This window comes from Seriola dumerili, unplaced genomic scaffold (assembly GCF_002260705.1).
Source record: "Seriola dumerili isolate Sdu_G_001 unplaced genomic scaffold, Sdu_1.0 BDQW01000068.1, whole genome shotgun sequence".
Taxonomy (NCBI): Eukaryota; Metazoa; Chordata; class Actinopteri; order Carangiformes; family Carangidae; genus Seriola; species Seriola dumerili.
The window spans coordinates 11,351,749-11,376,881 of record NW_019174323.1 but is presented as its reverse complement, the minus strand read 5'-3'; the positions used below and the strand labels follow the sequence as shown (position 1 = coordinate 11,376,881).

Below are 25,133 nucleotides of genomic sequence, written 5' to 3'. Positions count from 1 at the left end.
CCCCCACACCCACACGCGCACACACACACACACACACACACACACACACACACACACACACACACACACACACACACATTTCTTAGGTTTTGTCTCATTTCTGCATCTGATGTTTGAACAATTACATTTCAGCATTAAAACAAAACATTTCACAGTTTTACAGCTTAGTGTCCGCAGACTACCCCCAACGTTATGCCAGTGGTTCTCGTTTCAGTGTAGATATGACTTAATTCCATTTACTGGTATCACAAAGTGTTTTTTGCATACAAGGAAGTGATGCACAGTAGCAGTCACTTTAAGCTGAATTTACATGTGTTGTTTTTTCTTTTTCTTTTAGTTTGGTGCTGTTGTAAATCTCAAAACATCCATTTGATTGGCTGGAATATTTCACAAAGGGATCCATGAGGTTTGAGTAGTTTTAGCTTTGTTCGGGGACTTGAAATGCTAGAGTTTGAAGGGAAACAAAAACGATCTTCTGGGGAAGCATTCCTTTGTGATTGACATGCAGCACATTTGTCCATGGCAACTTATTTTGATGTTGCTCATTTATTTTTTAACCATTATTAAGTCTATGAATTCTTTTAACATTGTATGAATTGCTCCGATCATTGAGCCATGTATTTGAGCCACTGGTTCTATGAACCTTCTATGAGCATACTGGCTGGATTTATCATTTTATGTTTGTTTAAAGCAGCAACACTGTCCTGGAAATGGGTCAAGAAAAAAAAAATCATAAAAAACAGCTCAGAAACCATCAAGACAGGGCAGCGTGTGCCAAAACATCTGGACAACTGTGGGCATGTTGAACACAGAATATCCATTCCCCTGTTCCATGAATTCATAAGGTACTGCTTCTTGACAATACTAAAACATTTCAACTGATGTACTGTATATTCCACAAAATGCTCGTTATTTATTTGTAAGTATTTATTTATTTATTTATTTGGTTTGTGGTTTTGAATGCATATTTATGCATACATATTATACTCTATGCTTCTGAGCCTTATGTGAAGGCTGTATTGTTACTCAAACTTAGCTAAAATATACTTCTCTGTCCTGAGCCTGCCTTGAGTCTTTTTTTCTTTACGTTTTCAGTGTTAAATATTTTATCAAATCTTTTTAAAAAATATTCCTAGTTTGACTTCAGACATCACTTCTCTATTCATGGGTTAAAGCGAGCCAGTAGAGGGTGCTAGAATTCATAATTTTATGTAATGATTTTAAATCTTTACCAACACATCTTAAGCATTGAAAAGTAGACTGGTTTCTTATTGCAATATGGAAGAGCTTTTAATGAGCAGAGTACCACATTAATGTGAAAAAATGGTTGAAGGTCAGGTCAGCATCCCAGCACCATACTTGTCACACTTAGGGTTAGGACACAAGACCATATATACTGAGAGACAGTTAATTGGTGTCAGAGATTTTACTATTAACATTTATCGTGATAGGAATCCCTTTAATATCTCTGTGTACCTAGCCATTGTTGGCAATGAACATTAATGAGCAGGACTGCTCTATATCAGTGTTTTCTTATACAAATTTTGCATAAATGTGATGATATACTTGATTGTCCTTCAGGTATTTCTTATTTTATAAATCTTTAGTATATTACAATATCAACTGATATTGAGATTGTATGCCGTTACAGCCATTTATCTAGATCAATCACCCTCACTGTCCACTGAGTACAACAGGGTTACTCCAGGATTAAAATGTTTATTGCCATCATACAAAACACACATAGAAAACATACAAAACTCGTTACATAAAAAAATTCAAGTTTTGAGAAAGCCTCTGAAAGCTTTTGTCCTTGTTTGCCTTTGAGCAAGTCCTCATCTCTTAATACTTCAGTATCTCCTCTGTCTCGGGGAGAAGATGGTGTTGGGGTTGCTGTCTCGTTCCCTCTCCTTCTCCCGCTCCTTCTGGCTGTTGGGAGACAGGGCTTCCTCCAGCTTCTTTTCGCTCTTGAAGAGATCTCGACCTGTACGCATGATATGCTCCTCAATTTTGCGGTGGCGCTTCATGTCTGACAGCACTTTGTCCAGCCGAGCTTCCCTTTTCACAGAGGAGCGGGCTGAAGATCCTGGGAGAGAAAGAAAAACATTAAACTCGATACAAAAAACCCCCCCAAAACACCTTTGTTGTCTGTCGACTGTCTATCGCACCTGGTGTTCTGCGTCTGTTGATGAAGGAATTTTTTGGAGTGGCTTGCATTTGCTCCTCATCAAAGTCAAACTCAGTTGGAGTTGGAGGCCTGGAAAAAAAAAAAGGAAGCCATTAACCGTCTCATCCAAAACCAGTACACAAACCAAAATCTGATGGAATGATTGAGAAGAACAGTAATACTGACTTGCGCTCTCTTTCCTCCCTCTCCCTTTCCTTCGCTGCTTCTTCCTCGTCATCTCTTTCAGGTGACGGGGTACGTTCAGGTGTAGGGGGCCTTCTAGGAAGGGGCACAAAGTTCAGTTCCAGCATCTCTCCTTTAGCAAGGAGCTCATAGAGTCTTTTGATCTCAGTAGGAGGGGGCATCCAGTTCTTAGGATCCTCCATTTCTTCGTCGCTGTATGCAAGCTCCCATTCACCATCCACTTCTGCAGCCTGCTTTCCCTCTTCAGCATCCACCCCTGTGTCTGCCTGGGCTTCATCCTTGTGTGCCTCTCCTTCCCCTGCATCTGTGTCTCCATCTGACAAAGCAGCAAAAGGAAAAAAAAAGGAAACTCAGTGGTAGGAATAACAGTATGACCTTATTTTATTATGCATTTGACAGAATCATAGCACTTCAGTATTACATTAGCTATACCTTACTTTTAGACAAATTATGATGTGATACTGTATATATAGTACTACATATGTTACATATCGAGGACTGGGTAAAACAGCATAAAAGAAAATTCATATTCAAAGCTATTGGTGAAAGAATACAAAAAAGTCACAAGTTATTAAAACTCTACTCTAAACTACTCTACTCTAAAACTCTAAACTACATTTCCCTCTTTCTCTCACTCTTATGTTTCTTAATGAAGTTACCGTTTTCATCCTTGGTTGTAGTGTCCTCCTCCTCTGTAGCAGTTGTCGTCTCAGTGTCCTGTTGCTCTGTGTCGCCCTCCTCCTCCTTCTCTTTTCCTGCTGCAGGTTTTTCTGTGTCCTTCACACCCAGAGCCTCTATGCCCTCTCTCAGTGAAGAGTCCGTGGTCTCAGTCTGCATCCTTCCTACTGCTGCTGGTGAACTTTGTATTCACAGATCTGTTTTATGGAAAAACACGTTTTAGTTCACCTCAGAGAAAGTATAGGTATGTGAGGTTAAGAGGTCTTTGAGAGAGCTAGTCAAGAGTCAGGAGTATAACGTTTAACGGGTATCCCAACGATAGCTGTTAACTTTTCTGAATACAAAACAGTCAATATAGCCACATTTGAAACGTTATTTTATCACTATTTGACTTAACCAGCTTGCTAACATCAGGCCTGACCGCCACCTATTTCTAAACAGCAATTGCAATTAGCTAACATATGCGTCTTAAATTGTCATTACCTGTTTGTCGTGAAACAGTGTTGTTGTAGTTAAATGTTAGTTCAAATTATCTTTTCGAGGGAATAAAGTCACCAAAGCTCTCCATGAGACTTGCTAGGGATAAAAAGCGATTATGCATAGACGTAAACATAGCGCCATTTTGGACTCCAAGAACTGTGTGACGATCTGCTCAGTTCTGCGAGACTGCGTATTTCCGCTGATTAAACGTCGTGTGGATGGTCCGTCTATCGAGTGAGTAACCAACACTAGTTAACGCCTTTGTTTTAGAGATCTGCGGTGACACGACTTCCTGCCCAGTGCGCAATCGCAAACAGCCCTTAATTCATGTCGAGCGAAATTGTAATAAACGTATTTTGCTTCACTGCTTCTCGTCAATAAGTTATTTTGAAAGGTGAACATACATGTTCATATAGCATTGTGTTGACGACAATATTTGATGACCGAGTAAATCCTGTAAATAAGGACGCAAGACGTCAAATAGGCGCCAGTGTTTTCGCGACTTCTGATTGGTTCCTGGTCGTTTCCGGTTGCACTGCACACATTTGAAAATGTTCCGTTAGATGTTAGGGGGGGTCGATCGTCATTGTTAAAAGACGGCGTCCACAATGTTGCCAAAAGTGGAACTTTGAGTATAACAAAGATTTTGAAATAAGAGTCTTCAGATAATATCGGTAAGCATTAACTGAACACTTGTGATCAATTCGGCGAAGCAGCAATTGCCTATAGCTAGGCTAACGGTCGTTTGAGAGCAAGACTAAAGTTAACGTAACTTGATGCTAGCCAAGTTAGCATGTTATTAGCCGATTGAAACCATCGTTAATAAAGTAACTTTTAGCGCATTAAATTACTTAAAGCAAATCGTCGATTAATACAAATTCTGACAAGTTTGAGAATCTGTATTTTTTTTAACTACTACTTTTTACACAAGTAAATGCCAACGTAAGTTATAAGTGGCTAACTTGGCTTGTTATTATCCAGGCCCTTTCTTTGTAAGAGTTCAACCATGGCTCAGCGTGTGGCAGTATCAGATGGGGGAAACAAGAAGTCCTCCAGGGTTCGGGTAGCGGTTCGTCTGCGACCGTATATGGACAAGCAAGATGGAAAAGGCGAGGGACCGTGTGTGAGAGGCCTGGACTCCCAGAACCTGGAAATAATCAACTGGAGGAACGCAACAGAAACAGTCAAATACCAGTCGGTGTCCTAATCTTAAATCAACTGTCATTTCTAAATAATTCTATGAATATTTGTAATTATTGCCCAACAGTAAATTGTAAGGTTGCTCTGCATGTTGTTTCAGTTTTGACGCTTTTCATGGTGAGCAAACGACACAGCAAGAGGTTTTCCTCTCATCAGTGAAGCCTATTCTACCACACATACTGAATGGACAAAATGCCAGCGTGTTCGCCTATGGGCCTACAGGAGCAGGTATGTCAAAGCCTTACTGCATTTATTGCTTTTGTTAACATTTCTCTTAATTGTATAAATGTAAGTCATATCATCAGGGGCCTTTTTCGATTTAATATTATCAATTCACCCGTTAAAATATTTTGCTCAGTGTGTGGCCTCTTATGTTATTGTAGAGACAGCTAGCACTTAAAGTTCACTTGTTGGTATATAAATTGTATTTTTTCTGCCAACTCTTCCACAGGTAAGACCCACACCATGTTGGGCAGTTCAGAGCAGCCAGGTGTGATTCCCCGAGCCGTTGGCGAGGTTTTCAAGCTGGTTAAAGCAGAGGATGAGGATGAGGGATGGGACTACAGCATTGGCATGTCTTATTTGGAAATTTACAATGAGAAGGTATGAATGGCTGGCTCAAACCCTGTATAATGTGTTTCATTGCCAGTAGTTCAGAATCATTTGCTATGAGATTAAAAATAAGATCTGATAAATGACCTTTCTTTTTTGTTATTGAAAACCAAACACATTGTTATGTAAATTGTTTAAGAAAAAACTGTCTCCACTCAACCCCTCCCTTTTCAAGTGGCAAACCACTAATACAGTCATTAAAAAACACCTTAGCATGCAGAGTTCTTCAACTCCAGTGTTCATGCATCTCTGTACCTGATGATTGGTTTTCTGCCTTTTTTTCCGCCCGCTTTGTTTGTTGTATATCTATTTATATGATAGTAGAATTGTTATTGTTGTAATACATTGTTATTTTTGACAAACTTTGACTGATGCAATCACCTTTAATCACCTTAGGTGCTAGATCTTCTATCACCGAGCTCCCAAGATCTACCAATCAGAGAGGACAAGGACAAGAACATCTTTATCCCTGGCCTTACGCACACAACAATTACCTCCTTCAACGATTTTGACAAACAATTTGTCCCGGCCAGCCTCAATCGTACTACAGCTTCTACCAAACTAAACCAGCGCTCCAGTCGCAGCCATGCTATTCTCCTCATCAAGGTTTGATATTTGCTCTGATCAACACTGAGAAGACAGTTTGTTATAATTCTGTTTTGAGAGTTGCGCTGTTTTGTTTATTGAGCTGGTCTTTGCATTGGTCTACAGCAGACAATCAAATAGCATCTTAAACAGGTCGTGGCCTCTGAGCAGTAGGCCAGGATTTGGTAGCTGGTGCTTAAATCAATTCTCTCTTGCAACAATCCCACTAGCAAATGCTGAGCTTTCTGGGACTACTAGAGAGAGGTACAAACTGGTGTCTGCTTTCCTTTTACTAACCTAGTCCTGTTTCTGCATTCTTACGGACTTCCTTCATTACTTGTTGTAGTACCGAATGTCTAATGTGTCAGATTTATCACAAAACAGTGTTTCCCGTACATTGATTTATTTGTGACATCACACCACAATGTTAGCATTGACCGCCACATACTGATTTTCTTCATTGCAAATGAGTAAAATTTTATCGATTCACTCAAACCCCCCACCCCACACACAGATTATGGACCTGTCTGTGAATAGCTCCCTCTTTCTGTGCACATGCAAAACATGATCATGCACATGAGAAAGGAAGGATCATAGTTGGTTCATCCCTGCAGAGAAGATGGTTATACATAGTTGCTAGTCAATATTGACTGCATGTGCAAATGGTTGCGTTTATGTTAATTATTTAACTCTGAGGCTATATGTATTACCTACAACCTTAAGAAAACACCTGGGAAAGTGGACACTCTGACCAGTGTAATAAGCTATCCAATTAATTTGTTACCTCCACCAAGGAGGTCATGTTTTTGGCCTTGACAGAGGTATGTGCTCCACTGAGTGGTGTTCTAGTTTCGAATATTTACAGGTTTCAACCAGTGCTGCTGTGGCAGCTGAAGCAGCAACAGAGGGTCAGGAGGGGACAGGTGTAGCTAATGAAGAGAGGGATGTAGGAGGAGGACAGCAGCCAACGTGCTGCTGTGGGAGAGCCAGCCAGGACAGAGGCAACGGGTGAAATCGACAGCAAACACATAGATAGACCTGTATACTGTATATTGTTCTGTTTCATATTTGTCACAAAGTACTTGGCATTTAAAATATTTGCGTTGGAGCGCCTTATGTACAGTATTATTTAATAGTTCATTTAAAAAAGGCCCCCACACCCCCTCCCGGTCTGCTACCACCAAAAATAGAATCTAATTATGTGAGAAACACTGCTTTACCTCATCTAACCTTGTATTTCTATCTGCACCTCCCTCCTCTGTGTCTGTGTCATGTCTGACCTTTATGTTATTGCCTTTCCTAAAATCTTAATCTTCTTGATGATTTAGGTTGTACGCACTCAGTGTGCCTTACCCCACCGACAACAGACAGGCAAGCTGTACTTGGTAGACCTGGCTGGGTCTGAGGACAACCGCCGCACCGGCAACCAGGGCATCCGCCTGAAGGAGAGTGGTGCCATCAACCTGTCCCTCTTCACTCTGAGCAAAGTGGTGGATTCTCTTAACTCGGGCACTGCTGTCCGTGTGCCATACAGAGACAGTAAACTAACAAGGCTGCTACAGGACTCTCTGGGTGGCTCTGCACACTCTGTCATGATCACCAATATTGCACCGGAGTACAAATACTACTTTGATACGTTTAGTGCCCTCAACTTTGCCGCCAAATCCAAGCTCATTGTGAACAAGCCCTTCACCCGAGAAACTGTGGCTATGCCTGTGCTGCCAGGTGAGTGAGGAAAGCAACTTTTTTCATTCAGAGGACTTGTAAGTTTAAAGAGAAAAGGAAGCTCTAACTGAATTTCATCCAAAAGCCTACAGGGACACCTATCTCACATCCCAGAGGATGATGACTAAGAGTAAACAGCCAGCTCAGTCTCTCGGCAAGATGGATGTTATTTTAAAATTTTTGCACCTCTGATATCTGCAGTTTTGTTACATTTTCTTTCCTATAGCATTTTCTTAAAATACATTTCTGACAGTTAGAGTTTGCTGCTCTTCCCATGGCTTTAATTGAAGTACTGCAATGCAGACCTGACTGATTCTGTGCCATCATCATCTGAAATGCTTTACACTCAAGAGAACCCCACAAACACTGTTGCTTGAGTGCACTGAATACTAAACTGTTAATTTCCCCTCTGCCTTCATCTCCAGTGAAGCGGGCCAGAGAGGACGACGAGGCGAGGGGGTCTGGCACTCAGCCACATAAGAAAAGGCAGAAAGAGGAGAAGAAAACAGAACAGGATGGTTCATCACCTTCTGCACATTTTCACAGGTTAAAGACCACATGCACAGACAGACTTATTGATTATTTGTCTGGCTAATCAGACTTGGGTACTGTGATGTTTGACTGTGAAGAAAATGCATTTCCATCTGCCCAAAGCTAAAACATCAAGTTCACTTTCCTCTGCTTTGTCCATATAACGGCAATTCAAGCAAGCCGTAGAATGAACCCAGATTTTATAGCTTGTGCTGAAATCAAGTCTCTCTGCAGTGCTCCCAATGGCTACAGCTGCTGTGCCCACTGGAGTCTCTCTGGGAGACAGACGAGCACTGCTTTCTTGCCATATGTTACCAGGCGTACAATTCTGTCCGGGCTAGGATACTCGTCAACATGTATTTGTTCAGCCTGGCTGACCTTTTGACTTCTGGGTGTATTTCGAAGCCCCCTGACCACTCTCTCCCTCGCTGTCCACCTACCTTTGCTTGATTTGTTGTGTGTCTCTTTCAGCCTGTCAGAGCCATCAGTGATGGACAGACTAATAGCTCTGGAGAAGCTGATGATGAGCTGCCAGGACAAAGATAAAACCAGCATGCTGAAAGATGTGGCCCAGTCTCGCAAGGAGATCCAGGTGGAAACACATCTACATTAAAACTCAGTTTTCCCAATAAGGGTGAAACCGTGTGCCCCTGCATAATACAGGGTCTGATCATTTATACCTACACCTGGTTCAGCCTTTGTCTGTTATAATTTGTATGTGATTTACCAAATACTGATATATAGTCAGATCTTTGTACTGATTGATCAACTCAACTTGATATTTCATAGCCAACCATGCCACTCTTTTTTTTCTTTTTTTCTTTTTTTTTTTTTTTATTTCCACAGGAGCTCAAAGAGAAGCAGAGGGAGTTTGAGAGCAAGGCCCTTCTATTCAGTCGGTTGGCTGAAGAAAAGTCCAGTACCAAACACGAACCTGTCTTCAAGAACAACACGGCTCCTCTGCAAAGAAAACATACAAATGCTGCAAAACCCAAAAAGCAGCAGGCTGTGGTCCAACCCCTACAAGGTTAGAAAGTATGGCAATGTATACATTGATGGAAATGAACCCGAATTTTATTAAATTAGATAGATGTTTTGTTTCATTAAATTACATAGATGTTTTGTTTCCACATTGTGTTTTATTGTGCATCATCATTTTAATTTAATATTGACTTGTTTATGTGGTTTCCTCCCTTTCAGTGACCCAGCTTCAACCTCTTCAGCAGCTTGCAGTCGGCAAAAAACAGTCAGTCTGCCTCAAGAAGAAAGAGAAGAAGCTTTCCGACCAGGTTGAGGTCAGCATCCGAGCCTTGACTGTGCTGTGCTTAGCTTGACTCATCTGCAGAATTGCAAGCAATCAGATACAAGCTGACACAGTGCATTACCTTCATTTTGCTTCTTGACTCGACAGACGCTGCAAAATTAACCGCCTTTCCAGGCCAATATGAACAAATAAATGTTGACAGTTAAAAATAGATTTTCATGTGCTGTATATTTTCTGTTATTGTGTAAAATCCCAGTTGAAAATTCACTTCTTTTTTTCTTTTTTTTACGACTTTATCTGTATGTGTTTCTCTCTCAGCCTCCAGATGGCAAAGAGAACAGGATGGAGAATGACTGGGAGTCCCAACTTGAGACATCTGTGCTGGAGCAGTCCAGGAAGAAAATCCTGCAGGTTCTCAACTCTGGCTCACTCAAAGAGCTGAAAGGTCTTCAGCAGATCGGCGACAAGAAGGCAAAGCTCATCCTGGGCTGGAGGGAGATCCACGGTCACTTTACAAAGGTTGATAGAGAAAATGTTGCTCTTGTTTTATCATGAAACTCACCCCATAACCGTACCCCTGTTGTGTTTCTTTGACTGGTGATGGATAGCTGTAGATTTTAATTTACTTGTTTTGACTTCATGTATGATTTGTTGTTTTGCAGTTGGAAGATCTGGGAAAAGTTGAGGGTATGACAGAAAAGAGATTTTCCTCCTTCATGAAGGTAAGCAGAGTCCTGAATTTATCTTTTAGCCATGTTGGTTGGTTAATTGTTCCACCACTTTGGTCTTGACTAAAATATCTCAACCACTTTAGTGCAGCCATCCATGTCCCCCACAGAATGAATTGTAATATCTTTAGTGATGGCCTGACTTTTCATCTAGTACCACCATTAGGTAAAAAATATTTTGTTTATGACCAATTACCTGCATGTTATTATACACTCATAAGCTGTGGCTTCACTATTTGGTTCTAAGTAGCATGCTAACATCCAAAAAATGTTGAACACTGAACATAACTGCGGAGGTTGCACAGGTTTAAAACGCAGCTGTGTGCCTGTTTATGGTTTCCCTGTTCTGCAGTGTTTCCATTGTTCACATTTACACATTGTTGTACAATTAATGCAGGTGACTGATTACACCACAAGTGATGCTGCGTACATGATGATTGAGATTCTCATCCTTTACGGCAATCTGATGACATGATGCAACATTAATAAGGAATTTTATTCAACCCATGAATCACTTTAAGTGAGAAACCGACTCTCAAAGTTCCCCTCCCCGTTATCTGAAAACCTCATGATTCATGCTCATGACTGAACATATACTTGCATTTATGATTGTCATGTATCATTACCATCAAGAAATATTATCCATATATTAAAACAATATCATACCATAGCACAATAATTGTAATTGCACAATTATACAACTTGCCTGTTTTTATTGCGTTGCCTTTTAAAGAACTTGTACGGTTAAAGATTCACAGGACACAGCAGCCATCAATCAGACTAAACCAGCCTCTGACAACATGTTAGCATTTAGCTAACAGCTTCACTGTGCCTCGGTACAGTCTCACAAAGATGCTAACATGTCTGCTAACTCTGGCTCTTAACTACTACTAATAACTTGAGGATGGCACATTGTGCTGTTTTAGGGATAATGTTGCTTTTACTCTGTGCTAATGTTAATTTCTTCTTTTTTCAGGCAAACATCCTGAGCGCCATGGGAAAGTGATTTTTAAATTTTTTTTAATTTGAGTGTACATAATTTTTTTTATCTCAGAATCTTTTATTTGTCATTTATGCGTGTTTCATGATGTTTTTGTAGTTACAACCGTGTTCCAGCTGATGGCGCACTAATGCTTTTAATAAACGTCTCTCATATCATTAAATGTTTTAGTGTTTTACTTTATGATGATAAACAAATCTGATCGTCACCTTCACATGTGGGCCAAATGTCCTCTACCCTGAACTGTCTCCAGCCATAAATCAACATCCCTGGGAGTATTTTATCGTCTGCTTCCGGTTTGAAAACCTAATTGGGCTCATTTTTGAATTCCTGTCCTCTGCAAGGCGGAGACAGGAGGACATCCTTTTTTCCACCGACTCCGTGATGCTGCATCAGTGGATAAATATTCAGTGTTCTGGGGTGAGCAGAGGATGCCGTCCTCCAGCCTTCCCTCCACTCCCCCCCTCCTTCTCCCACAGCACGTAGTCTGGTTGATTTCACTTTTCATTTCACACACCCCTCCTCTCTGATCCACCCTGCCATCCAGGAGACTCCCCATCCATCCCAGCACACTGCGCTGGACTAAGACGCTACACCAGCTCTGCCGCACTCCAGCTTTCGCATATAACAACAACAAAAAAAAAACTCAGATTTTTTGGACAAACGGTGCATGTTCGCAAATACGCTGTGGATGTAGAGGAGATGTTCGGTCGCGACTGATGCTGTTATTTTTCACCTGGGATTAACGTTACCACGATGCCAAAGCCAGGGACGCCCTGACTGTTGAGATTGGCGCTGGATTAAAAAAAAGGTCAGTTTGATTTATCTTCCACCTTTTTGCCCCTGTATTTCTTTAAATAGAAATCCAAAAATGGCAACTATCTATTTGCACTTTGATCAATTCGTGGTTCCCTTTAAATGCAAGAATCCAGCACAAGCGGCATGTGTTTTTTTTTTTTTTCCTGCTTATTGCAATTCAGCAGCCCACATCCACTGAATTCAGATCAATAGCAGCAGGCTAATTGATGAGCAGACCCCCCCCCCTTCAATCCGACTGTTTTTCCTTTGTCCCCATCATTTCATTGCTTTGTCCTACACCTTATTGTTCTGTGGCCAACAACCGGACCCCGTTCGCCAGTTAGGGCCTGTGTACACATGATGAAAGAATGGTATGTACACACCTGCACGGAGACTATGGCTGCTACTATCGTTTCAAAGGAACCTGCCTCCATCTGCCATGCCTTTGTACTCCTCGTGTCATTGTGACCTGCTTTTTTGTTCCCTGAGATAGAGAGTCTGCTAATGAAATATGAGGCCCCATTCAAAGTGAACCATAGTGTATATTATCTGTTTACCTTCAGCCCGTTTAGTTCACCGTGGCACACGAAGTGATCAAAAATGACGATCTGTCATCTGATGTCAAAGTGGATTATTAAGAGGCTTATGTGATATTGAGCCAGGGTCCAAACTAAATCTGTTAAAGCAGTGTATTTAGGGACTGTACGATAATCTTTGTGCAGAGAGTGGGGCTGAAAGTTATTGTTGACCAAGACCCTTCAAAGAATTACTGATATTTTCCTTGATGCAGACAAAATGCAACACCCTCTCCCCAATGAATGTTTCAAATGTAAGCGCATGTATTTATATTTATGTGTTTTATTTAAAGTTTTCTTCTAATTTATATAAATTGCTTTTTGTTGATGATGATGTAGCTTTTTTCCTATGGCCCCCGGGAAGAGAAGCTGTTACATAAGTAACAGCCAGTGGGGATCCAAATAAATAAATATCTTTAAATAATATGACACTACTGAATTGGTACAACTCATTTTAAGAGCTGCGATCGCCACTTTATATAACATTTTAAAAAATTTTAGACATAGTTATGTTTACTTTATGCTGAGATGCAGAATAAGCTTCAGGTAGAAGCTGCTGAAGGCTAGTGAAAAATACATGCTCTCTGGATGTGTGTTCTAGATATATGATGTTCCATTACTAATTTCCACCAAAGATCCATTGATCTTATTAGTTCCTAGTTTATTTTGATGAGGGAAATAAGTAATAAATAGACCTAAAACGCAGGCGAAATTGTTGTCTTCTAACGGCAAGTTGCAATTTTATGACCTGTGGTGGATGTAAAATCCATCTCTGATTTAAGTATTTGAGCTTTATCATTGTTTTTGTTAGGAAGAAAGGATCATGTAAATCTGGGATGAAAAAAGGGTAACATACCTTCCCCTGCTCTCCAAAAACTTTTACAGAATCCCTCTTCAGAGAAAGATAAGATGCACCAGTCTCCCTTTCTGGTTCCCCTCTCCACCCCAGGATTTTTTTCTTTACAGTTCCTAAGCAGATGAGACAGAGCAAGCTCTGTTTATTTATATGGTTAAAACCATTTTCTTGTCCCCAGGTGTCACAAACAGGCAGCACACACAGGACTGGACCACAAACAGGCTTCATTTTGCGGTCAGCATGGCTGTGAACATGATGCCAGCTCCTGCCATTTGGCCAGGAGAGGAACAACCATCGCTGCTGGACCAGGAAGACTCTCTGGCGAGCCAAGCCTCCGTCTCTGTGCCATGCCCACCGGTAATAGGTGAACATCTCATCCATAGCTGCGGCAGCCCGGCCAGCACACGGCCCCCCCGCAGCAAATCCAAAGGAGAGCTAGTCATAGTCATCAACGAGAAACTGAAGAACAGTAAGTGACTGTGTTTGACCTGATATCAAGGCAGCGGGTGGGTCATACAGCTGCTTAGTCAGCTCACGCAGGGAAAGTCAAATTCCAGTGCACTCCAGTGAGCTTCTGGTACAGTACACTCACATCTACCTCTTCCAGTGTTTCAAACATCTGCCCGTCCTTCTCGTCCCTCATGTGTAGGTAACGGGATACACTCGGCGCCTGCAGAGAGCACCTCTCCAGTCATCTCCTCTCCTCCACGAAGACAACACTCCATCTCTTACCCTCATCACGGCAAGACCAGGAAGGGGAGCCGGGCTAGCTCCATAGGCTACACTGCTTTTTCGCCCAGGCCATCGCTTTCTCGCCATTCCAGCATCGCCACCAACCCACCCTTGGACCGGACCAAGGTTAAAGACTACCTCCTCTTGTCCGTGCTGGCCTGCTTCTGCCCCGTCTGGCCCATAAACATTGTGGGATTTGTCTACTCCATCATGGTAAGAACAGGATCATTTGTCTGTTTTGTAGTTTTGGCTTATTATTCCTTATGTTTCTTTTATTTTCATTGACAACAGTTTTGTTGTTCTGAAGCAACTTTGCTGAGATTATGGTTTTTAAAATATGCGTCTGTATTAAACCCAAATTAACAGATGGTTTCATTCTTCTCCTTCAGTCCAAGAACAGTCTTGAACAGGGAAACCTGGATGGTGCTGTGCGTCTGGGACGTGTGGCCAAGATGCTCTCCATGGTATCACTAGTAGGAGGGACGGTCATTATCATCGCCTGCATTGTCAACCTGGCCAGTGAGTGTCCCAAATCTGACCTTTAAACCTTAACCTCACCTTTTTACCCTCTGTGTAGTTGTGCACAGCGGATTCTTCCCCCTGAACTCCTCTTTTCTTTGCCTGTGAATATTGAATTGATGGTTAAGGGTTCGTAGCAATAGCCCTGCTACCACTGATCCTCCTGGCCTAAAAACCTGCTGCTGTCACTGTTGATCCCATCACAATACAATATTTAGCTCTGTTAGCACAATCTGACTGTAATCACTGACATTGTTACCATCCATGTTTGCACAATATTGCACTAGTTGGAAAGTCTTTATACACTGCGGCACTTTAGCCTTTAAGAACTATGTCAACGTTACACAAACATCAGAACATATTATTCATATTTGCATCAGAGACTCAAATCTACATTTTATTACATATTTCTCCATATTTGCACGGGTGGCCTCCAGCTGTAACCGACTGCATGCCTCAGACTGCTGTGTGTGTATCTGTAGAGTGATATGTGTAGTCTGTTGTCTGTTGTTCGCCTTGCCCCGTTTGCTTGTACAAAATGTGAAGTCTTGTTGTCCCTGTACCGTATGTATACGTATATAATGTATGTCAGTGTGTGAGTTGTTGACTTGCTCACAAGACAAATAAATGTTCATTTATTGTACCTGGCAAATAAAGGGATTCTGGTAACAGATCAGTGATTATTACTTATTAGTAACTCGTAAAGAAAGCGACTAGTCTTTTGCAGTATTGTATATTTAAATATATTCGTGAAGGGTCAGTCAGTTAAGTGATTCCTTGCCTTTTCACTTCAGATACTTATCTGTACTCGTGTTCTCGAGTGCACACAGTTGCAGCCTGTTGGGTCTCATTAAGCCAAGAGATGTCCTAATTAACTTAATGACTGCAAGAGCAAGTTTACGCACAACTTGAGTTTAAGGTCTCTGGGACTCAACAGCCCTTGTTTTTCTCTTTATATAACTGTCCTCTTGTGGTCTGTGAAAGTGTATACATCCATATGCAGTTGCAGAATATATAGTTTTCAACTAATGCACTTCCTTTTCTTTTTTTAGTAAATGTGAAAACCTGAGTTTCATCCCAGGATGAAACTGGATAAGGCAACTGACCGTCTGGCCCGCACCTGCACCACCGTCTTTACCGCCTAGTCATTACCTGGATGTGTGACAAATATGCACCCGATATACAGTGCTTACTTATATTTCTGTAATCTATATAAATCCCTTTTGCTAATGGAAGAAAATAACATATGCAAATACTGCTGCTCTGAGTCAGGGTTGGGGGAAGGGGGGGGGGGGGGGGGGTGTCCGTATGATGTTAGATGGAGAAGGGAGTCAGTCAGACTAATCACTCCCTTCATATTCTGGTCAACAAATTCAGAACGATTCTTGAGATAGACACAAACTCTTCAAGACTCCCATCACCACCCTCAGAACTGACTCAAACAAGGTGGACTGGAAAAGAGACCAGTGGAGGTGGTTACAGAGCGTGGAACAGGAAGGATTGCCTCCCAGCTTCAGCGCCACATGCAAGTCCCAACAAAATGTCCGCCAAGTCCATCCTTCACTGCACTGACGACAGGACGCATCAGAGTTTCAGTTTGCCGTTAAATCCCCTTGGATACGTGGAGAGGCTCTGGGATTTTTTTTGCGCTGCATTGGAATCACAGAGCAGAAATTCATCCATTTACCCCACAGAGAAGAAACACTTTCAATCACAGTATGTCCTCTTGTTTCAGACTCTCCTCTGTGGTTCTCATGACTCCTGCCATACATCTTGTGTTTGAGATGTGAGCGTATGGGTGGCAAAAGAGGATGAAAAAGAGGCTTACCAAGGACTAGCTATGGGTGCTAAAATGGAGGGGATTATGAAAAGTCTCGCACAGACGGCACAGTCATCACTGCAAGGAAAAATATGTGCCAAAAAAAGAATTTATAGGGAAAGTTTCTTGCTTTGTAAAGACCCAACTCTCATCACAGAATTGTTGTCATAGAGAGGAACATCAAAAGTGTTTTTACTCTGCTGCGACTTTACTGTATATCCACTAAACACCACTGAGCACTGTGAGCAGGGAAAGAGGGTACATGTTCACAAAAAACCCCCCACTGTAGCAAGATACTTAAAATATTAATTTTACAGGGAAGCTAATTATATGCCATCCTATATCCTATCTTTTGATAATGTTTGTAAAAGATCATTTTGAAACAGACGAAGATTTGTAATGTGATGCTCTTCAAGTGCTGTGCCGCAGTTGACAGATGGTGGTAGTATTGTATGCATATGAGGCAACACGATTTGGTTAACAAAGTAAATAGCTCATGATTGCAGTCAGACTTGTGGCTCTAGCCTCAGTCTGCATCCACAGGTCGCCTGTAATTTCAAACCAGACAGATGGTGGCTTTTTTTTTTTTTTTGTCCCTTGAAAAACCCCTAAAACAGTTGATTTTTACTTGGATTTGTCTGCAATGAACACCTTAATATATACTGTTGTCAAACACAGTAGGATTATCTTTTGATGGATTATTTGTAATACACCGGATCAGACATTTTATGGGTGTGAGATATGAGTAGCAGTGTGATAGCAGTACAACAGATAAGTTATTTTATTATTATTATTATTATTATTATATCTTCTGTATATCCTTACCTAACCTCTGATCTTTATCTACCTGTGATTCTCACTGTGATCTAAAACACAACCAGGTTTCATTAAGAACAGATAAAACTCTCCTTACTATGTACAGAAACGCCACGATGTCAGAGTCTCATGAGTTCAAACCTGCAGATAATTTTCTGTAGTGATTAATATGGCTTTTTTTCCTGTTAGTACTTAATATGTACATTTAATTGTAATCAACATTTGATGTATTCTGCAGATATGAATCTCAATATTGTGAAAATTCTCTAGTGGATAAGAGTTAGCATTAAGTAGTTATGATCTAACGTAGGCACAGACACTGTCAGCTAGCCTCCTGACAGTCATTGTATTACCACCAGGCTTCTATAATCTTTGTGGTTATTGGCATGTTGTGGATTTTTATTAATGTATGATGATAGAAGTTGAAAATTACAAAGATGAGCTGGCACTTGGACTATTATACTTCTGCAGCAGATTCATAATAAAGACACAATGCATGTAACATGTTTTTGGTGTTGTTTTGAGCAGAGTGAAGAGCAGCAGTGGAGATTATAGAGATTTTGTTTGTGTGGGAGAGAATGAGTGTCAAACAGTGAGTGATATCCAGAGAGCTTAGCCATTGAGGAGAGACTGTGTTTTGCAATTTACCAGATGAGAGCAAAAAAAAACAGGGAAGTATTAATGTAGTTCTCCGTACTGTGATAGTGTGTAAGCTGCAGGGATGGAAAGCGCCTGCTGTTGCCGTCAGTGGAGCGGAGACAGCAGGAAGAGCAAAATGCTGAGGGGAGAGGCCCTGAGCCAAAGAAATACAATGCATGATTGACTGTAATGACAAGGAAAGCCTCAGATGATTTCAACAAAATCAAAGCCAAATATCCCTCATTATATTCTGAGGTTCTTGTTTTTCTTAGTTTTTTTTTTTTTAAACTTAAAAAGTAATCACTGTTGCCTGCTCAGGCTTTACTATTTAGTATTTATGAGGAGTGAATGGGCAAAAAATAGTTGGAATATTATAAAGAAAAACAGAAGTGGTTGTTTCTGTAATAGATTTTTGCATCCAAATAGACAGTGATGAACATTCGAAGGCTGTTTTACAGTGTCGCATGTTCTACACAGTCACTTGGTCATGATAGAAAAAATTAATCAGCAACTATTTTGATAAGTGATGAAAACAAACTAACCTGCAAATTAGCATTTAACACAAAGTCCAGTTGAGGCTGTTGGGGATGTCATTAGTTTTGCAGGTATTTGGTCATTAACCAAACTACTGGCAAATAAAAAGTCAGTTATTAGTTATTACAATTCTTCTTGAGGGGGATATGCAGATGCAGATTAAACAATAATGAAAATAATTATTACCTGCAGCAATGTTTTTGTTACAGCAATCACAAGTGTAATGTTATTTGTTTGGACATAAGTGATGTTTAAATGTCACATGAAAATGATAACAGTAACACTATAGGCTTAAAAAAGGCAACATATGAAGAAATGCATGGTTCCCAGTGAAGCGAGAGCTCTGTTATAATGATAAACACAAAAAAATACTATACATATATAATAATAGATAAAATTAATATGGCCATATTTAGTATATACATGATTATTCATGTCACAATTTACTAAAAAAAAGTTTATATGAAAACTTCTTGAGCTAACAGAGGGGGAAAAAACAACTATATGAGCAGAAATCACAACATCTGACTGCAGCAAATTCTCCCTCACAAGTTTTCACATTTTGACAGCAGTATTTTTCCTTGTACTCAGCTAATTTAACAGTAGGTATGTAATACAGTTCGGCTCAGAAGGGGATCACTGTACCAGACAGAGTCACATCCAGATGCAGTAAGTGGGTCAGGGATTATCCAGCTGGGTCACGTAAACACTGAGGCTGTGAGTCAGCTTGGCAGCGTTCGGATGCATCATGATCATCCTGTCAGTCTGCATAGGAAATAACAGCATAATGAGATATACTGACCTGTGGCAATGCTGCTCTATTGCCTGCTTAAATTGCAGGGAGAACTAGGGCTGAAAAATAATCATTATGAGAGTGAATTAAAGCTGAGATGGATCATTGTGGCAAGAGGAATTAGATAGTAATTATTAGGGATTACTATGAATTATTAATGTTTTTTTTATACTATGACATGCTTGTGAAAGTGTCAACAGTTTCCACATGAAAGATTCAATTTGTATCCGTGGCTCATTTTGACAGGGACTTACTGTATTTCATTCAGTGACAGCAGCCTGGTGTACACAGTTACTAGTGGACTTTCAGAGACTTTCTCAACACCTGTCAACACAACAATTTTCCAGCTCTAGTTTTCAGACTCGCTATTCGTTTTTGACTGATAGTTCTTTGTGAAGTTTGTTGTCAAAAAGCAGATGTTCTGAGATGTCATGGCAGTAAAAGCACAGGTGTAACCAATCACTTTAATTATGACAGCACTTTATGGCTCTGTCATTTTGCATGTTGGCTCAGCTTGGCACGCCTTTCTGATCAACCTAAATAGGATGAGACCGTCATTACTATAATGTGTTACATCTGTGCTTTTACTGTCGTGACAGATGAAAATGTCTGTCATAAAAGTTTAGTACTAAAACTGTTGATGGGGCCTTTTTCCACAGCAGATATGGAAAAGCACAGGTGTTAGTAATAACATCAACAATGGCTCTGTTTTATTCAAGTGTCCCAGTAAGCCATGACACTGTGATAATGAGCCAGCATGCACAATACCAGGACCCTGAACCTGAAGCCGCTAAATGGAATTCAGCCAACATTCATTTAATTATTTACACTCTGGTCGGTTCGCCGCCTGGAACGAAGAGAAATGTTCATCACGTTTCCTTCGTTCAGTTGTTTTCAAACATAATTTACATTTGTTATTTCTCTACAGACTTAATTAATAATTGATTCAATCTGTAAACAGTGAATAATTTGCCACTAAGTGCTGAATGTTTGTCACCTTCAAAATCAGAGACAAATGAATGATTAATTATTTGTATTTTATATCTAAAGTCATAACATGTTTTGAATGTGGTGTTTGGATGCAGGGTAAGTTTGTCTTGCAAATGATTCCAAACCCACAATGAAATTTCACACTAATAAACGTGCGACACTAGGGCCAAAGGAAACGATGGAATCCACTTAAAATCTATTCAGGAAGTGAGTTGTGATTCAGTACCTTTACAGTATCCAAACAAATGTAGCTTAATTAAAAAATGTGACGGGAGCTTCAGGCTGTTATTCGACCCATTATTACTGTACAGCACGACTGCCACACTTCAGCGTTCTCCGTTCGCTGCGACGTCTAACTTTTCACCACAGTCCTGGCTAGGTGGCAGTAATGTGCTCATCGCTGGCTCTGTAATGAAAACAACTCATCTTCACAGAGTGGAGTCACAGCTCCGTCCCTCTGTGCTGAAATATAACTGCAATATTTTCCATCAAGGCTCTTTAGTTTGTTTGCAGTATCCAATGGGACTTCCTTCTGTGGCGTCTTCATCACTCTTTTTACCTTTTGTTTTCAGTGGCATCGCCTCAGATTCACTTGTTTATGATGCTGTCAGCTCTATTCTTATGACATGATCATGCTAAGATGACCTCAGCTTGAATATTTGTGGTTTTAATCTTGATACAAACAATAGCTCAATAACATGGACTGAAACAACACCAAACCAAACAATAATGTGAATGATCATGAAAATCAAAACCCTTTCAGAGAGTCAGACAGCCAGTAGGTTGGTGTGGAAGTACGCTGTTTTGTGACGTGATGTGCTGCTAGTAACGCTCGTTACGTATGATGTGTTTTCTCAACCTGCAGTCACGCTGGTCCCTGCAGAGCAGATAGGGGTTAGCTTTAAATAAACGTTTGTGGTTTCACAGAAATCTACTAAACCACTGGATTTTAGATTAATCCTCCCTGAGCAAAAATAACTACTTTTATTATTTTAATGGTCATATTAAAGTCTGTCTGCAGCACCAGAGAGGGAGTTTTTTCTACAGTACTTGCTTGCCATGTTTTTTCATCTTCTGAGGACCGTTTACAGGCCATCATGTTGTCAATATGATTATATCCTGATGAGTTCTTCTTTTAGATGATATTGCGTCCTCTGACACCGATGATCATTTGATTTTAATTAAACATTTTTATCATGAGGAGGCCGCCGCTGCTGTCGTTTAAAATGCAGAGCTGCGTCAAAGGCTGAATGTTTATTGTCCCCTGTCATTTTTCACTGTGATCTCAGTTTAGATCATAAAATCAGCAGGCTGGGCCTCTTTCCTGCAGCTTCATAAAATGCACAAGATTAGATCAATTTCAATTTTTTTTTACATCAATTTAGATTTTTTTTTTCATCTGCAAAGACTCAGATTTTTTATTACGTCTGGACCTGGACTATCGCAATGTTCTGTATCTGTGTTTACACGAACTCTTTGAAAATGACTTCACAAACACAGACTCAGTAGTTCTAACATGAGAGAGTGTGTGACCTCAAACTTACAATCCCTACATCTGCTACCTGTGGAATTTAGAGTCGATTTTAAGATATGAGTGATCAATTTTAAGGCTTTATGTGGTTTTACAGTAGCTTCTGAATGAGTGCAAGGCAGGTTTGTTGTTCTTAGTTAAAACTTCACTCTGGAAAAGGTTCCCAAAGACAGTCTTTTAGATCCCTTTGAAAATCACATTATGTTCATCTTGCTTTGATGCAGACGTCAGTCATCCTGTGCTGCCAAACATTGTTCAAACCTGCTGAACTTTTTTTTAAAACTCTTAACGTTACCAAAGATACCAAATATTTCAGGCTGAAATTGGGGAAAATGTGTATGAAATAATGCACAATGTAGAATATTTACATTTGAACTCTTCAGCAATAAAAAAGTATCTTAGATTGGTATATTTCACATAAACATGAGAAACAGCATGAGAAACTAATTCCTAATTATTTTATATTTTCTGTTTTTCTGTTTCTTTCTTTCTTTTCTTTCCTTTTTTTCTAGTTGATGTTTGTTATATTAATTTGTTTGAATTTTATATTATGGTTAAATGATCAATTTGGACTATACATTTTTTGATTATATATTCATTGCACTTTTAAAAAAAATTAGTATTCATAACAGTAATGGTGGTATCATAAAGACATTTTTTCCTCTACTGACAGGATTTGTAGAGGACAGACATCCAGGGGTGCAGCTGATTTTGATGAGTGCAGGGAGGAACAAACAGTGACTAAGATGAAACAGTAGTAGCCTTCTCAAATTTCACAAAGAGCTTATTTCCCGCTCGGATACACGAGAGAATGCACAATAATCAGAAACTGTACAGCTGTAATGAGCTTCAGGTGTTTTTCCTAACCCTTCTTTTCTATCTGAATTCTAGACGGAGCCTCTGTCCTGACGTCCATGACTCTGCTTCTGAGTCAGACACTTGGTCGGCTCATGGTGAGTCTCACAGCATGTCGATCTATCCATGCATATACCCTGGAAGCGTGTTTACCAAAAACATCCTGATGTCCTGGCCCTGACCTCACTGTCAAATGGAACAAGCGAGAAGTTCAATAGATCTTGCAGGAATCAATAACACAGGTGATAAGAAAAGAAGAAACTCACATCTAGGTAACAATAGCACAAAATTAAATTAGGTTGCACAAACTGGATTGGTGAAATTCGATTTATAAGTATCTGAGCCACTGATTATATCAGCTGAGTCTGATTGGAATCAATAAGACCCTTGTCCAATCAAATTATGTTCTGTTAATCATGATGTGATCAAAGTGTCCAATCGGCCTGAATTACAAAGCATCCTCTGTCACAAAGTAGTTTTCATTTGTCATCCTCAGATTTGGTGTCTGGATTAAATAATCCAATTTGGCTGTTGGTTAATTTGATCTGTGACTTGATTTGAATTCTTAGATCAGAATTTAACTTGTTAAATTTCAGCAAATTGAATATAGGTTTTTGTATTTTGGATATTTTTGTATTTTTGAATCTGACTTCAACATTAATACAATTTTTGAAATTGCATGCTTAAAATTTTCACATTAGTTCAGAAAGATAGTTTTAAAAGTCAGCTATTTAAAAAGAGTACATTCAGTGGTATTTAAATTTCATTAATGAGTATTCAGTAGTTATTAAATTTCACTGTTAGCTGTAAGATTGTAATTATTATTATTGAAAGGCTTCTATATAGTTGTTTGAAGGTTACAGGTTAAGTTCTGACTGATCATAGGCAATGATAGAATCACAGATTTTGTGTTTTTACTTTTCTTAAACAAATGTGAGAGTGTGCAGAGTTAAACTAATAATGTTGCTTTCATTGATTTTCCTACACCTGTGCCTGTGCTCCTCGGACACGACCCCATGATCACCTCTGCTTACATTACTGTCAGAGAAGAGGCTGCAGTTGCAGACTCTGAAGACCAGGTGGCAGCGTTGGCTTTATTGGACTGCCTCTGAGCTGCTGACACTTTGGAACCAGCAAATATAATAGAAATTCAGGGATACACGTAATAAATCAATATGAATGTTTTATGCAAAAAAAAAAGAAAAAAGAAAAAAAAAAGAAAAAGAAAGAAACAACCATGCACAGTTTATGTTCCAAAAGACAAACATCCAAAGCAAGTGAAACACAATATATATTTACATATAAACACCACTGGTATTTTCAGCATGCCTCTTTTACCACAAGACCGAGTACAAATAAAACCTGCAATCAATAGTAAAGCAGCAGATGGAGAGCTACCAGACAACACTGTGCTCTTCACACCATTCATATTTGTTATTCAGATATCAAACAAGGGCTGATGATTTCATTTACTGTCTGACAGAGTACGACCATGCACAACTCTCCACTGCTCTGAAACTTTTCTGTTTATTACACCACCATCCTCATCCTCACAAACGAAGGATTGTGAAGCAAAAGTAGGTTAACATCAACGTGTCATCAACGAGAAACTGACACACTGATATTTGAGCTGACACATCCAACAACTGTGAACAACATAAAAAAAAAAAACTGTTACCCTTGAATAAAATTAAAGATTCTCTTTAGTTAATCAGAGCAACACACCTCAGGAGAATTGGGAACAACACAATGATGAACATTTCATCCTGCAGCAGAGTCTGGCACATATTTGTCATTTAAGTTTGTTGCGTCAACACCAAACATGCAAATAACTGACACAAACCATCAACATGGAAGAACCAATTATCTTATTAGGTTGTGCTGTCTGCAGGCAATCAAATGGCAATCAGATCAATAGATACAAAAACGTCTGGCAGTATTAAGACCACTTGGAAATCTTCGGAAGCATTAGGCAAAACATTATTGCAAGGGAGAGGTATGTGCGCTGTGAAACAGATGGTCATAATAGTGGAGTTTAATGTCAGCAGTTAATGAAAAATAGCAGGCCAAATTTAATAAGAGTGAGCAAACCTGACATGAGAGATGACATGAGAGTCGAAGCGCAGAATAATTCCAACTTTCTCCCTCATTTTACTTTCTTGAACGATTTCAATTTTTCTCATTTATTGAGATCTGACCAGTTTGGAGCAGTGCAGAGGAGCATTTAGATTAACATACAACCCATAAAAGGGACATAGATCCCTATGAATATGATTATGGAAATTCTCACAATCATAGCTTTGTGGTAGGGATGGTTTCCCAGATTTGCATCAGGTCTATTTAGATCTGAGATTAGAGTATTGATCTCTGCATGTGACCCCTTTGGGTATGTTGTTATGAATTATTAACTCATTTATGACACAAAGTAAGTAGGATATGAATCCATCATAGACATGCAGAAAATCCTCAGAGCATGCGATGAAACGTCTCCCATCCCGAGTC

At 39.9% G+C, this 25,133-nt stretch overlaps 3 protein-coding genes across 5 annotated transcripts; 2 read left to right on the top strand and 1 right to left on the bottom strand.

Moving 5' to 3' along the window:
* Positions 1–1,333: 1,333 nt before the first annotated feature.
* pagr1 (PAXIP1 associated glutamate rich protein 1) lies at positions 1,334–3,704 on the bottom strand. Its single transcript, XM_022742833.1, has 5 exons — positions 3,533–3,704; positions 3,031–3,246; positions 2,354–2,687; positions 2,169–2,257; positions 1,334–2,086 (listed from the first exon to the last, which is right to left on the bottom strand). Exons 2-5 carry the CDS (start codon positions 3,206–3,208, stop codon positions 1,851–1,853), a joined length of 837 nt encoding a protein of 278 aa, XP_022598554.1. The 5' UTR covers positions 3,209–3,246; positions 3,533–3,704; the 3' UTR covers positions 1,334–1,850.
* On the top strand, positions 3,242–11,314 carry kif22 (kinesin family member 22). Of its 2 annotated transcripts, none has more exons than XM_022742806.1 (13): positions 3,242–3,293; positions 4,511–4,723; positions 4,830–4,957; positions 5,181–5,332; positions 5,738–5,947; positions 7,255–7,651; positions 8,077–8,197; positions 8,654–8,774; positions 9,029–9,209; positions 9,383–9,477; positions 9,765–9,965; positions 10,109–10,168; positions 11,151–11,314. In XM_022742806.1, exons 2-13 carry the CDS (start codon positions 4,536–4,538, stop codon positions 11,178–11,180), a joined length of 1,884 nt encoding a protein of 627 aa, XP_022598527.1. In that variant the 5' UTR covers positions 3,242–3,293; positions 4,511–4,535; the 3' UTR covers positions 11,181–11,314. The 2 variants fall into 2 exon arrangements, with proteins under 2 accessions (XP_022598527.1, XP_022598526.1); XM_022742805.1 differs by lacking the exon at positions 3,242–3,293 and adding an exon at positions 4,101–4,203.
* Positions 11,315–11,396: 82 nt separating this feature from the next.
* Positions 11,397–15,909, top strand: LOC111219956 (tumor suppressor candidate 5 homolog). 2 transcript variants are annotated; one of them, XM_022742836.1, is made up of 5 exons: positions 11,397–11,985; positions 13,582–13,872; positions 14,053–14,348; positions 14,525–14,654; positions 15,707–15,909. In XM_022742836.1, the coding sequence occupies exons 2-5, from the start codon at positions 13,644–13,646 to the stop codon at positions 15,721–15,723; spliced, it is 672 nt and encodes a 223-aa protein (XP_022598557.1). In that variant the 5' UTR covers positions 11,397–11,985; positions 13,582–13,643; the 3' UTR covers positions 15,724–15,909. The 2 variants fall into 2 exon arrangements, with proteins under 2 accessions (XP_022598557.1, XP_022598556.1); XM_022742835.1 differs by lacking the exon at positions 15,707–15,909 and having other exon boundaries at positions 14,525–15,200.
* The last annotated feature ends 9,224 nt before the right edge of the window (positions 15,910–25,133 follow it).